Source organism: Epinephelus lanceolatus, chromosome 19, assembly GCF_041903045.1.
Source record: "Epinephelus lanceolatus isolate andai-2023 chromosome 19, ASM4190304v1, whole genome shotgun sequence".
Lineage (NCBI taxonomy): Eukaryota > Metazoa > Chordata > Actinopteri > Perciformes > Serranidae > Epinephelus > Epinephelus lanceolatus.
Window position 1 is genome coordinate 41,232,153 of NC_135752.1, and position 17,810 is coordinate 41,249,962.

The following is a 17,810-nucleotide window of genomic DNA, read 5'->3' on the forward strand; positions in this document are numbered from 1 at the left end:
TTGGGACTTTATTAACATCTCATCTGAGGACGTTGGGACTTTATTATCGTCTCGTTTGAGGACATTGGGACTTCATTATTGTCTCGTTTGAGGACATTGGGACTTTATTTTCGTCTCGTTTGAGGACATTGGGACGTTATTTTCGTCTCGTTTGAGGACGTTGGGACTTTATTATCGTCTCGTTTGAGGACGTTGGGACTTTATTATCGTATTACGGCATCATTTCACACTGAGTGTCTCTGCAGACAGAGGGACATTTGCAGCTCGGCGTCTGAGACGAGGAAAACTTTTAGATTTGTTGCATTTTTTGTGACTTTGTTTTTGCACAACGTTCAGACATGAACAAGTGTCACATTTATCTTGCAAGTGTACTCTTCTTCAACGTTTGCTTTACTTCCTGGATTTTTCCCACATGGAAATTCTGACCAATCAAGAGCAGCTTTCTCACACAAGGCATTTGATCTGGTCCTCTTGTAAATGCTGCCGTGAGAACACGAACCAACTCTAGGCAATTATACAACTTTGGAACAACATGAGTCCCTGATTCAGACCAAAGGAGACCACTCTAGGGCTGACAGCAGCCTGAACCATTACAGTGCCTCAGGTGTCTTCTGCTCCTCCAACTTCTCTCAGACTGATGAGAAACTTTAAACACTAAATACGTTCATTATTCTCAGACTAAAATCTGACGAGTCCAAATTTCGGACAGACACAAACAGTGTTTTTAGTTTATCCAAACTCGCTTCTTTTAACTCAACTCAACTTTATTAATAAAGCACCTTTCATACAAATGATCAACTGAACAAAAAGTTTATTAAGACAAAAAAATGACAATGAGACAATAAAATATAAAAAAAGCAAACCAAGTAACAACAAAATTGATTAAAGGTCCACAGAATAAAAAGAAAGGTTAAAGGTTAAAATAAAGTTAAATCCAGTGGTTAACACTTAAAAATCAGGACTATAATGTTACTCAACATTAAAAGCCAGATTAAAAAGACAGGTCTTTAATTCACGTTTTTAAACACTGAGAGAGTCATTTGCCATTCTGATATCCAGAGGGAGCGAGTTCCACAGTTCAGGGACATAAAATCATCATGTGATCCATTTTCCTTGTTTTAGTCAACACTCTGGCTGCAGCGTTCTGGACTAGCTGGAGTTTTCGTTTTGACTCTTCAGGTAGTCCAGTGAAAGGGGAACTGCAATAGTCTTAACTGCTGATAATAAAAGTGTGAGTGAGTATTTCGGCATCTTTCTGGGTTAAAAAAGGTCTGACCTTAGCAATGTTCCCGAGATGATAAAATGATGTTTTCATGATGATAGAATGAGAATTATAATTTAAGTCAGAGTCTAAAACCACTCCCAGGTTGGTAACATCAGTGTTAATGTGCTTGCTGAGGCCACCAAACACTTACTGCAGTTTTTCTCTCGCTGCTTTTTGTCCGATTAAAAGAAGCTCAGTTTTTTCTACATTTAGCTTTGAAAAGTTTTTACCCATCCAAACATTAATGTCAGAAAGACGGGCAATCAGACCATCCAATGCATTGGAGGCATTCAGTGTGACAGAGATGTATAATAGTGTGTCATCAGCATAAAAATGGTGATTAATGGAGTGATGGTTAATAATGTTACCAAGTGATAATGAGAACAAAAGTGGTCCAAGAATGCTTCCTTGTGGAACACCACATGTAATACTATCAGTTTGTGATACATGAGCACCCAGACAGACACAAAACTGTCAGTTATATACGATCTAAACAAACCACTTAGCCTTAGTGTGTTTTGTGAGAACGGCTCCAGAACTTTGAATCATCTTCACTGTCAGTCCCTTGAATAACAAACAGCTTCTGTCAATGCTGGCAGTGATGGCGGGGACGTCGAGACACGATCGAGAGATGGCGATGAACGCCAAGCGCCAATTGTCAGAGTGCTCGGACCCAGTGGAGAGACTCAGGCTGCAGTGTCTGGCCCGAGGATCATCTGGTATCAAAGGTTTGGGCAGGTGAGCTCCTGTTTGTCATATATTCAGGGTTCAAGTTCCGAAGGGGCAAAAACCCAGTTGAGTTTGTGACGATTTGTTTTTGTTATTTTCAGGGCTGCAACAGTACAAGATTTTTTTACTGTGCAATATCTGTCTCAGAAAATATCAGTGTTACAGGATTATTATTATTCTCACTCAGAATGAGCCTTAAAGGAATTAAAACAGAGGGGTTAGTGTTGGTTGAACAAAGGTTTTATTTCTGTAACTGAAACTTGAAACATTTTCTTAATGAAAGTTTGTGTAAGAAGAAAATAACTCAAATAAATGAGAGATTCAGCGTCCAGTTTAAATTTCTTTTTCAGTATCATAAATAAGCAAATGTACACGGTATGATAACCGTACTAATTATTATAATTATTATTATTTGTCATAAGCTGGTCTGGCTCAGATTAGCGTGAGCTGGAATGAGCTAGAAACATGAAACTCGGCCCCACAACTGGAAATTATGTGCAAATGCCTCCCAAGAAATATGACCCCAATCAGCCACATGGTGGCGCTGTAATTAATGCCCCAAAAAGGTGATTTTGGACAGGCCACGCCCCTCACATCATGGGACAAGTTGGGACAAATATGCAGCTTAATATGCTCTACAAAAGAAGGCTCTTGGACCACAGAGGTCTGCCATGATTCGCTGATCTGCGTCAAGTGGAAGACAGTAATGTGACATCTTTGGGATTTTGGCTCTAAAGCACCAAAGTTTTTACACCGCACTATGAAATTGACACATGATGCTGGTATAAATGAGCAGGATCTGTCAGAAACATGGGGGTGCCATCAGTCAAAGGGTTGGGTTAGAAAAATAAGCCATAACTCAAGTCAATGAATTTTCCAGATGATAAAATAAGTCATTAATTTTGGAGGTAAAAGTCCGATATGACTCGTTATGACATGACAGTGCTGTGACAGTGTGAGTTGATATGAATACACTCAAAGAACAACAAGATACAGCAACATAACTTTTACATGAAGTACTATGACTTTGGTTGGAGCAGTGTCACATCAGAGGAAGTGCTGCTGGCCTCGTGCCTACGATTGATCAGCCATGTTAATATTCCTGCACACGAGCTCCCTACTTTGTGTAAGTCCACACATTACCACAGGTCGAATACATTTGATCATGTACTTTTGTCTCTTTGTTTCCATGGTGAAGCTTGTTTTGGTGACATATACGTGATGCATGTTTTTCATACTGTAGCAGAGACAATGTCTTGAAACATATTTTAACGATTCTTTAAGAATTCTGGGGTACAATACTATAACACGTTTGAGATCAACATTCTTTATTTAAACAGCCCAAGGAAACTTTTTATAGTATGTTTTTAATTATTTTTTTTTTAACATACGATACTGTAAAACTTTTGTTTAAAGTATTATGCTATAGCATTTTTTCCTTTTTTTACATGCTGCGCTGTGACTTTTTTTTATGTTTATAATCATACACTATTTCATGTTTATAATTTTATATATGTTTTTGTGATTTTTTGTTCAACATACTCGACTGAAATTTTGGTGACGTTTTGAATGGCATGCTATACTATGACGTTTTTGTTATATTTTCATCGACATGCTATACTATGACGTTTATTGTGACATTTTGATCGGCATGCTATACTATGACATTTATTATGACATTTTCATCGACATGCTATACTATGACGTATTTTTTTACATTTTGATCGACATGCTATACTATGACATTTATTATGACATTTTAATCGACATGATATACTATGACGTTTATTGTGACATTTTGATCGGCATGCTATACTATGACATTTATTATGACATTTTGATTGACATGCTATACTCTGAAGTTTTTTTTACATTTTGATCGACATGCTATACTATGACATTTATTATGACATTTTCATCGACATGCTATACTATGACATTTATTATAACATTTTCATCGACATGCTATACTATGACATTTATTATAACATTTTGAACGACATGCTATACTATGACGTTTATTATAACATTTTGATCAAAATACTATACTATGACATTTATGATGACATTTTCATCGACATGCTATACTATGACATTTATTATGACATTTTGATTGACATGCTATACTCTGACATTTTTTTTTACATTTTGATCTACATGATATACTATGACGTTTATTGTGACATTTTGATCGGCATGCTATACTATGACATTTACTATGACATTTTGATTGACATGCTATACTCTGACGTTTTTTTTACATTTTGATCGACATACTATACTATGACATTTATTATGACATTTTGATTGACATACTATACTCTGACGGGTTTTTTTACATTTTGATCAACATGCTATACTATAACATTTATTATGACATTTTAATCGACATGATATACTATGACGTTTATTGTGACATTTTGATCGACATGCTATACTATGACATTTATCATGACATTTTAATCGACATGCTATACTATGACATTTATTATGACATTTTGATTGACATGCTATACTCTGACGTTTTTTTTACATTTTGATCGACATGCTATACTATGACATTTATTATGACATTTTCATCGACATGCTATACTATGACATTTATTATGACATTTTGATCGACATGCTATACTATGACGTTTGTTTTTTACATTTTCATCGACATGCTATACTATGACATTTATGATAACATTTTGAACGACATGCTATACTATGACGTTTATTATGACATTTTAATCGACATGATATACTATGACGTTTATTGTGACATTTTGATCGGCATGCTATACTATGACATTTACTATGACATTTTGATTGACATGCTATACTCTGACGTTTTTTTTACATTTTGATCGACATACTATACTATGACATTTATTATGACATTTTAATCGACATGATATGCTATGACGTTTATTGTGACATTTTGATCGGCATGCTATACTATGACATTTATTATGACATTTTCATCAACATGCTATACTATGACATTTATTATGACATTTTGATTGACATGCTATACTCTGACGTTTTTTTTACATTTTGATCGACATGCTATACTATGACATTTATTATGACATTTTCATCGACATGCTACGCTATGACATTTATTATAACATTTTCATCGACATGCTATACTATAACATTTATTATGACATTTTAATCGACATGATATACTATGACGTTTATTGTGACATTTTGATCGACATGCTATACTATGACATTTATCATGACATTTTAATCGACATGCTATACTATGACATTTATTATGACATTTTGATTGACATGCTATACTCTGACGTTTTTTTTACATTTTGATCGACATGCTATACTATGACATTTATTATGACATTTTCATCGACATGCTATACTATGACATTTATTATGACATTTTGATCGACATGCTATACTATGACGTTTGTTTTTTACATTTTCATCGACATGCTATACTATGACATTTATGATAACATTTTGAACGACATGCTATACTATGACGTTTATTATGACATTTTAATCGACATGATATACTATGACGTTTATTGTGACATTTTGATCGGCATGCTATACTATGACATTTACTATGACATTTTGATTGACATGCTATACTCTGACGTTTTTTTTACATTTTGATCGACATACTATACTATGACATTTATTATGACATTTTAATCGACATGATATGCTATGACGTTTATTGTGACATTTTGATCGGCATGCTATACTATGACATTTATTATGACATTTTGATTGACATGCGATACTCTGACGTTTTTTTTTTTACATTTTGATCGACATGCTATACTATGACATTTATTATGACATTTTCATCAACATGCTATACTATGACATTTATTATGACATTTTGATTGACATGCTATACTCTGACGTTTTTTTTACATTTTGATCGACATGCTATACTATGACATTTATTATGACATTTTCATCGACATGCTACGCTATGACATTTATTATAATATTTTCATCGACATGCTATACTATGACATTTATTATGACATTTTCATCGACATGCTATACTATGACTTTTTTTTTTAGATTTTGATCGACATGCTATACTATGACATTTATTATAACATTTTGAACGACATGCTATACTATGACGTTTATTATGACATTTTGATTGACATGCTATACTGTGACGTTTTGATGACATTTTAATCGACATGCTATACTATAACGTTTTGATGACATTTTGATCGACATACTATACTATGACGTTTTGATGACATTTTCATCGACATGCTATACTATGACGTTTATTATGACATTTTCATCGACATGCTATACTATGACATTTATTATGACATTTTGATCGACATGGTATACTATGACGTTTTGATGACATTTTGATCGACATGCTATACTATGACATTTATTATGACATTTTCATCGACATGCTATACTATGACATTTATTATGACATTTTCATCGACATGCGACGTTTTGATGATATTTTGATTGACACGCTATAATGACATTTATTATGACATTTTGATCGACATGCTATACTATGACATTTATTATGACATTTTGATCGACATGCTATACTGTAACGTTTTTTTCGACATTTTGATCGACATGCTATACTATGGCGTTTATTATGACATTTTCATCAACATGCTATACTGTGACGTTTTGTTGACATTTTCATCGACATGCTATACTATGACGTTTATTATGACATTTTCATCGACATGCTATACTATGACGTTTATTATGACATTTTCATCAACATGCTATACTGTGACGTTTTGTTGACATTTTCATCGACATGCTATACTATGACATTTATTATGACATTTTGATGGACATGCTATACTATAACATTTATTATGACATTTTGATCGACATGCTATACTATGACATTTATTATGACATTTTGATCGACATGCTATACTGTAACGTTTATTTCGACATTTTGATCGACATGCTATACTATGACATTTATTATGACATTTTCATCGACATGGTATACTATGATGTTTATTATGACATTTTCATCGACATGCTATACTATGACGTTTTGATGACATTTTGATCGACATGCTATTCTGTGACATTTATTATGACATTTTCATCGACACGCTATACAATGACATTTATTATGACATTTTCATCGACATGCTATGCCATGATGTTTATTATGACATTTTCATCGACATGCTATATACTATGACATTTATTATGACATTTTGATCGACATTCTATACTATGACATTTATTATGACATTTTCATCGACATACTATACTATGACGTTTATTATGACATTTTCATCGACATGCTATACTATGACGTTTATTATGACATTTTGATCGACATACTATATTATGACATTTATTATGACATTTTCATCGACATGCTATACTATGACATTTTGGTCACAGTTTTATCATCATGCTATACTATGACATTTTAGTCACATTTTCATCATATGCTATGACATTTTGGTCACATTGTCATCGACATGCTATACTATGACGTTTTGGTCACATTTTCATCGACATGCTATACTATGACGTTTTGGTCACATTTTTATCGACATGCTATACTATGACGTTTATTATGACATTTTCATCGACATGCTATACTATGACGTTTTGATGACATTTTGATCGACATACTATACTATGACGTTTATTATGACATTTTCATCGACATGCTATACTATGACATTTTGGTCACATTTTCATCGTATACTATGACGTTTTGGTCACATTTTCATCGTATACTATGACGTTTTGGTCACATTTTCATTGACATGTTATACTATGATGTTTTGGTCACAGTTTTATCATCATGCTATACTATGACATTTTAGTCACATTTTCATCGTATACTATGACGTTTTGGTCACATTTTCATTGACATGCTATACTATGACGTTTTGGTCACATTTTCATCGACATGCTATACTATGACGTTTTAGTCACATTTTTATCGACATACTATACTATGACGTTTTTATTACATTTTCATCGACATGCTATACTATGATGTTTATTGTGTCATTTTCATCGACATGCTACACTATGACATTTATTATGACATTTTCATCGACATGCTATACTATGACATTTATTATGACATTTTGATCGACACGCTATACTATGACATGTATTATGACATTTTGATCGACATGCTATACTATGACGTTTTTGTTACATTTTCATCGACATGCTATACTATGACGTTTTGATGACATTTTGATCGACATACTATACTATGACGTTTTGATGACATTTTCATCGACATGCTATACTATGACGTTTATTATGACATTTTCATCGACATGCTATACTATGACATTTATTATGACATTTTGATCGACATGGTATACTATGACGTTTTGATGACATTTTGATCGACATGCTATACTATGACATTTATTATGACATTTTCATCGACATGCTATACTATGACATTTATTATGACATTTTCATCGACATGCGACGTTTTGATGATATTTTGATTGACACGCTATAATGACATTTATTATGACATTTTGATCGACATGCTATACTATGACATTTATTATGACATTTTGATCGACATGCTATACTGTAACGTTTTTTTCGACATTTTGATCGACATGCTATACTATGGCGTTTATTATGACATTTTCATCAACATGCTATACTGTGACGTTTTGTTGACATTTTCATCGACATGCTATACTATGACGTTTATTATGACATTTTCATCGACATGCTATACTATGACATTTATTATGACATTTTGATGGACATGCTATACTATAACATTTATTATGACATTTTGATCGACATGCTATACTATGACATTTATTATGACATTTTGATCGACATGCTATACTGTAACGTTTATTTCGACATTTTGATCGACATGCTATACTATGACATTTATTATGACATTTTCATCGACATGGTATACTATGATGTTTATTATGACATTTTCATCGACATGCTATACTATGACGTTTTGATGACATTTTGATCGACATGCTATTCTGTGACATTTATTATGACATTTTCATCGACATGCTATACAATGACATTTATTATGACATTTTCATCGACATGCTATGCCATGATGTTTATTATGACATTTTCATCGACATGCTATATACTATGACATTTATTATGACATTTTTATCGACATGCTATACTATGACATTTATTATGACATTTTCATCGACATGCTATGCCATGACGTTTTGATGACATTTTCATCGACATGCTATAATATGATGTTTTTTTTGTGACACTTTCATCGACATGCTATACTATGAGGTTTTGATGACATTTTGATCGACATTCTACACTATAACGTTTATTTTGACATTTTCATTGACATGCTATACTATGACATTTATTATGACATTTTCATCGACATGTGACGTTTTGATGATATTTTGATTGACACGCTATAATGACACTTATTATGACATTTTGATTGACATGCTATGCTATGACTTTTTCTTTTACATTTTGATCGACATGCTATACTATAACATTTATTATGACATTTTGATCGACATGCTATACTGTAACGTTTATTTCGACATTTTGATCGACATTCTATACTATGACATTTATTATGACATTTTGATCGACATACTATACTATGACGTTTATTATGACATTTTCATCGACATGCTATACTATGACGTTTATTATGACATTTTGATCGACATACTATATTATGACATTTATTATGACATTTTCATCGACATGCTATACTATGACATTTTGGTCACAGTTTTATCATCATGCTATACTATGACATTTTAGTCACATTTTCATCATATGCTATGACATTTTGGTCACATTGTCATCGACATGCTATACTATGACGTTTTGGTCACATTTTCATCGACATGCTATACTATGACGTTTTGGTCACATTTTTATCGACATGCTATACTATGACGTTTATTATGACATTTTCATCGACATGCTATACTATGACGTTTTGATGACATTTTGATCGACATACTATACTATGACGTTTATTATGACATTTTCATCGACATGCTATACTATGACATTTTGGTCACATTTTCATCGTATACTATGACGTTTTGGTCACATTTTCATCGTATACTATGACGTTTTGGTCACATTTTCATTGACATGTTATACTATAATGTTTTGGTCACAGTTTTATCATCATGCTATACTATGACATTTTAGTCACATTTTCATCGTATACTATGACGTTTTGGTCACATTTTCATTGACATGCTATACTATGACGTTTTGGTCACATTTTCATCGACATGCTATACTATGACGTTTTAGTCACATTTTTATCGACATACTATACTATGACGTTTTTATTACATTTTCATCGACATGCTATACTATGATGTTTATTGTGTCATTTTCATCGACATGCTACACTATGACATTTATTATGACATTTTCATCGACATGCTATACTATGACATGTATTATGACATTTTGATCGACATGCTATACTATGACGTTTTTGTTACATTTTCATCGACATGCTATACTATGACGTTTATTATGACATTTTCATCGACATGGTATACTATGACATTTATTATGAAATTTTGAACGACATGCTATACTATGATATTTATTATGACATTTTGATTGACATGCTATACTATGACATTTTGATCGACATGCTATACTATGACATTTATTATGACATTTTAATCGACATGCTATACTATGACATTTGTTATGACATTTTGATCGACATACTATACTATGACATTTATGATGACATTTTGATCGACATACTATACTATGACATTTATGATGACATTTTGATCGACATGCTATACTATGACATTTATTATGACATTTTGATCGACATGCTGTACTATGACATTTGTTATGACATTTTGAGTGACATGCTATACTATGACGTTTTTTTTACATTTTGATCGACATCCTATACTATGACATTTATTATGACATTTTGATGGACATGCTATACTATGACATGTATTATGACATTTTGATCGACTTGCTATACTATGACGTTTTTGTTACATTTTCATCGACATGCTATACTATGACGTTTATTATGAAATTTTGATCGACATACTATACTATGACATTTATGATGACATTTTGATCGACATGCTATACTATGACATTTATTATGACATTTTAATCGACATGATATACTATGACGTTTATTATGACATTTTGACCGACATGCTATACTATGACATTTGTTATGACATTTTGAGTGACATGCTATACTATGACGTTTTTTTTTTACATTTTGATCGATATGCCATACTATGACATTTATTATGACATTTTGATCGACATGCTATACTATGACATGTAATATGACATTTTGATCGACATGCTATACTATGACGTTTTTGTTACATTTTCATCGACATGCTATACTATGACTTATTATGAAATTTTGATCGACATACTATACTATGACATTTATGATGACATTTTCATCGACATGCTATACTATGACATTTATTATGACATTTTAATCGACATGCTATACTATGACGTTTATTATGACATTTTGACCGACATGCTATACTATGACATTTGTTATGACATTTTGAGTGACATGCTATACTATGACGTTTTTTTTACATTTTGATCGACATGCTATACTATGACATTTATTATGACATTTTGATCGACATGCTATACTATGACATGTAATATGACGTTTTGATCGACATGCTATACTATGACGTTTTTGTTACATTTTCATCGACGTGCTATACTATGACTTATTATGAAATTTTGATCGACATACTATACTATGACATTTATGATGACATTTTCATCTACATGATATACTATGACATTTATTATGACATTTTTATCGACATGCTATACTATGACGTTTTTCATGACATTCTTATCGACATGCTATACTATGACGTTTTGGTGACATTTTCATCGACATGCGACATTTTGATGACATTTTGATCGACATGCTATAATATGACATTCATTATGACATTTTATGACATTTTCTTCGACATGCTATACTATGATGTTTTGGTCACATTTTTATCGACATGCTATACTATGACGTTTTTCATGACATTTTTATCGATATGCTATACTATGACGTTTTTCATCACATTCTCATCGACATGTTATACATGACGTTTTAGTCACATTTTCATCGACATGCTATACCATGACGTTTTGGTCACATTTTTATCGACATGCTATACTATGACATTTATTATGACATAAATCGACATGCGACATTTTGATGACATTTTGATCGACATGATATAATATGATATTCATTATGACATTTTATGACATTTTCTTCGACATGCTATACTATGACGTTTTGGTCACATTTTTATCGACATGCTATACCATGACGTTTTGGTCACATTTTTATCGACATTCTATACTATGACGTTTTGGTCACATGTTCATTGCCATGCTATACTGTGACGTTTTTCATGACATTTTCATCGACATGCTATACTATGACATTTTGGTCACATTTTCATCGTATACTATGACGTTTTGGTCACATTTTCATTGTATACTATGACGTTTTGGTCACATTTTCATCGTATACTATGACGTTTTGGTCACATTTTCATCGTATACTATGACGTTTTGGTCACATTTTCATTGTATACTATGACGTTTTGGTGACATTTTCATCGTATACTATGATGTTTTGGTCACATTTTCATCGTATACTATGACGTTTTGGTCACATTTTCATTGACATGCTATACTATGACGTTTTGGTCACATTGTCATCGACATTCTATACTATGACATTTTGGTCACATTTTCATCGTATACTATGACGTTTTGGTCACACTTTCATCGACATGCTATACTATGACGTTTTGGTCATATTTTCATCGACATGCTATACTATGACATTTATTATGACATTTTCATCGACATGCTATACTATGACGTTTTGATGACATTTTCATCGACATGCTATACTATGATGTTTTTCATGACATTCTCATGGACATGCTATACTATGACGTTTTGGTCACATTTTTATCGACATGTTATACTATGATGTTTTTCATGACATTTTCATCGACATGCTATCCTATAACCTTTTGGTCACATTTTTATCGACATGCTATACTATGACGTTTTTCATGACATTTTTATCGACATGCTATACTATGACGTTTTTCATGACATTCTTATCGACATGCTATACTATGACGTTTTGGTGACATTTTCATCGACATGCTATACTATGACGTTTTGGTGACATTTTCATCGACATGCTATACTATGACATTTATTATGACATAAATCGACATGCGACATTTTGATGACATTTTGATCGACATGCTATAATATGACATTCATTATGACATTTTATGACATTTTCTTCGACATGCTATACTATGATGTTTTGGTCACATTTTTATCGACATGCTATACTATGACGTTTTTCATGACATTTTTATCGATATGCTATACTATGACGTTTTTCATCACATTCTCATCGACATGTTATACATGACGTTTTGGTCACATTTTTATCGACATGCTATACTATGAAGTTTTGGTCACATGTTCATTGCCATGCTATACTATGACGTTTTTCATGACATTTTCATCGACATGCTATACTATGATGTTTTGGTGACATTTTCATCGACATGCTATACTATGACATTTATTATGACATAAATCGACATGCGACATTTTGATGACATTTTGATCGACATGCTATAATATGATATTCATTATGACATTTTATGACATTTTCTTCGACGTGCTATACTATGACGTTTTGGTCACATTTTTATCGACATGCTATACCATGACGTTTTGGTCACATTTTTATCGACATTCTATACTATGACGTTTTGGTCACATGTTCATTGCCATGCTATACTATGACGTTTTTCATGACATTTTCATCGACATGCAATAGTATGACATTTTGGTCACATTTTCATCATATGCTATGACGTTTTGGTGACATTTTCATTGTACACTATGACGTTTTGGTGACATTTTCATCGTATACTATGATGTTTTGGTCACATTTTCATCGTATACTATGGCGTTTTGGTCACATTTTCATTGACATGCTATACTATGACGTTTTGGTCACATTGTCATCGACATTCTATACTATGACATTTTGGTCACATTTTCATCGTATACTATGACGTTTTGGTCACACTTTCATCGACATGCTATACTATGACGTTTTGGTCACATTTTCATCGACATGCTATACTATGACATTTATTATGACATTTTCATCGACATGCTATACTATGACGTTTTGATGACATTTTCATCGACATGCTATACTATGATGTTTTTCATGACATTCTCATCGACATGCTATACTATGACGTTTTGGTCACATTTTCATCGACATGCTATACTATGACATTTATTATGACATTTTCATCGACATGCTATACTATGACGTTTTGATGACATTTTCATCGACATGCTATACTATGATGTTTTTCATGACATTCTCATCGACATGCTATACTATGACGTTTTGGTCACATTTTTATCGACATGTTATACTATGATGTTTTTCATGACATTTTCATCGACATGCTATACTATGACGTTTTGGTCACATTTTTATCGACAAGCTATACTATGACGTTTTTCATAACATTTTTATCGACATGCTATACTATGAAGTTTTGGTCACATGTTCATTGCCATGCTATACTATGACGTTTTTCATGACATTTTCATCGACATGCTATACTATGACATTTATTATGACATAAATCGACATGCGACATTTTGATGACATTTTGATCGACATGCTATAATATGATATTCATTATGACATTTTATGACATTTTCTTCGACATGCTATACTATGACGTTTTGGTCACATTTTTATCGACATGCTATACCATGACGTTTTGGTCACATTTTTATCGACATTCTATACTATGACGTTTTGGTCACATGTTCATTGCCATGCTATACTATGACGTTTTTCATGACATTTTCATCGACATGCAATAGTATGACATTTTGGTCACATTTTCATCGTATGCTATGACGTTTTGGTCACATTTTCATTGTACACTATGACGTTTTGGTGACATTTTCATCGTATACTATGACGTTTTGGTCACATTTTCATTGACATGCTATACTATGACGTTTTGGTCACATTGTCATCGATATGCTATACTATGACATTTTGGTCACATTTTTATCGTATACTATGACGTTTTGGTCACACTTTCATCGACATGCTATACTATGACGTTTTGGTCACATTTTCATCGACATGCTATACCATGACGTTTATTATGACATTTTCATCGACATGCTATACTATGACGTTTTTATGACATTTTCATCGACATGCTATACTATGACGTTTTGGTCACATTTTTATCATCATGCTATACTATGACATTTTGGTCACATTGTCATCGACATGCTATACTTTGACGTTTTGGTCACATTTTTATCGACATGCTATACTATGACGTTTTGGTCACAGTTTCATTGACATGCTATACTATGACATTTTTATGACATTTTCATCGACATGCTATACTATGACATTTTTATGACATTGTCATCGACATGCTATAGTATGACGTTTTGGTCAGATTTTCATCGACATGCTATACTATGACGTTTTGGTCAGATTTTCATCGACATGCTATACTATGACGTTTTGGTCACATTTTCATCATCATGCTATACTATGACGTTTTGGTCACATTGTCATCGACATGCTATACTTTGACGTTTTGGTCACATTTTTATCGATATGCTATACTATGACGTTTTGGTCACAGTTTCATTGACATGCTATACTATGACATTTTTATGACATTTTCATCGACATGCTATACTATGACATTTTTATGACATTGTCATCGACATGCTACACTATGACGTTTTGGTCAGATTTTCATCGACATGCTATACTATGACGTTTTTATGACATTTTCATCGACATGTTATACTATGACGTTTTGGTCACATTTTTATCATCATGCTGTACTATGACGTTTTTGATGACATTTTCGTCGACATGCTTTGAAGTTTGGGATCACGCACCGACACTCCCTGCTTATATCTTTTTTGTTTTTTTCTTATTCTTACTTTTTCGTCTTCTCTTTCTTCTTCCTCTTCTTTGTTTCTTTCTTTCTTCTTTCTTCTTGTTTTTCACTGCTACAAGTTTCTGTGCAGCGACATCATAAGATGAAAACTCCCCAGAACTTGTTGGTGAGTTTTAATTACCACCCACAACTCAGGTCCAAAAAAATTAGACTCCTTGACTTGAGGGAGGTGCTGTATCAACTATTCTTAGATTTTTTCAATAATTTTCAAAACGGATTGGCTTACAGTCAAAATTCCTTCAACATATCAATCCATACTCTTATCTGTATATTTCATCTAATGGTCTCCAAATCAAAAAATGTATTTCTTCCAACTTTTTCTTATTTTGTTCTAAATCATATTTATGCAGTGTCTTCACAGACAGTTGTTCTAAGTGTCCCAGACCTTTGGCAGGATCATCTACAGATATGTCCTAAATTTTTCGAGGAATTTTTTTATGCCGATCCGTTTTGAAGTGAAACATTTCTTAACATTTCGTCAATTTTTATTTTACATAAATACTCATCAATCAAAAAGGGCAACAGCAGTTGTCACCAAACTTGGTACATGTTTGGATGCTTTGTCCAAGCTTGCCTGCTCTGTCTTTGAATGTTCTGCCACTAGATGTCGCCAGAAATGCAACAGTTTTATATCACATAATCACCCAAAGGGATTCATATGAAACTAGGTTTGCACCATCTAGAGCAGCAAGAAAAAGTTTGCCTCACTGTGACCTGTCGTCAGCTCAGACGTCCATCAAGTTGTATTTATGAGAATATGATAAATGAACATGAATATCTCCAAAAGTCTTCATTCATATGCAACCAAAATTGACTCTGACGTTGTTTATACAGATATCACGTTTCAAACAGTGTTCAGATCAGTTTGACAGTTAGCTCACAGTGATATTTAATATCTTGTTATAATTTGTACTGTATGCACAACATTTTCCATTTCATCTCATTTTTAACGAAATGTCGACAAAATATTTGACAATATACCTGAAATCAGCAGAATGATGTGAGTTTTTTTTTTTTCTACAATTTTGTCACCAACGTTTTGAGTGGCCTACATGCTTTAATCTTAAAAGACACACACAAAAAAGCTTTGCACATATGACATCATTGCTTCAAGCTGTAGTAGGTGTGTTGGAGCTATGTTGTCCTGGTGGTGCTCTGGGGATACACAGGTTAAAAGTTTAAATCCCCATGTGGGCAAATACCGGACCCTGAAAATATTTCACCAAAGGCTTTAAAATACATCAACCTGAGTCTGTGTGATTTCTTTTAGGATTGTGCCCAAAACAGTTCATTTGTTGTTGTTATTAGAGTTTTGTGACTTCCCTCTCTCTGCCCTCTGCTTCTGAGGCTGGTTTGGCGTCCTGGTTGTCGAGCTGGTGGGCGTGGTTGGACAGGTCGTCTGGAAACTACCTGCACCTGTTTCTGTTGTGAACTCTCATGATGTGAACATTAACGTGCCTTATCGTGTGCTACTTTTTCAGCTTCCAATTAAAATTCCCAACTCACAAACCCAATATATTCAACTTAATAAAGAAAGAACATTCAATTCATAATTCATAATTCATCCTGTCAAAAACCTACCTGGCATGACCCTGTGTATGTTTGATGGTCGTAGATACACCATGAGCAGCTGATTTGTTCAGTGGTTGTCTTTTAATGCAAAGCTTACGAGTTCCCACTTTCACCGTCCT

At 33.0% G+C, this 17,810-nt stretch overlaps 1 protein-coding gene across 4 annotated transcripts in view; it reads left to right on the top strand.

The window, feature by feature from the left end:
* capslb (calcyphosine-like b) overlaps positions 1-17,810 on the top strand; it is a 31,995-nt gene that overhangs the window by 4,336 nt on the left and 9,849 nt on the right. For all 4 annotated transcript variants that reach the window (XM_078161890.1, XM_078161889.1, XM_033647635.2 and 1 more), the window contains exon 2: positions 1,864-2,002. In XM_078161890.1, the coding sequence (XP_078018016.1) occupies positions 1,866-2,002 (137 nt within the window). In that variant the 5' untranslated portion in view covers positions 1,864-1,865. The remainder of the gene's footprint in view (positions 1-1,863; positions 2,003-17,810) is intronic.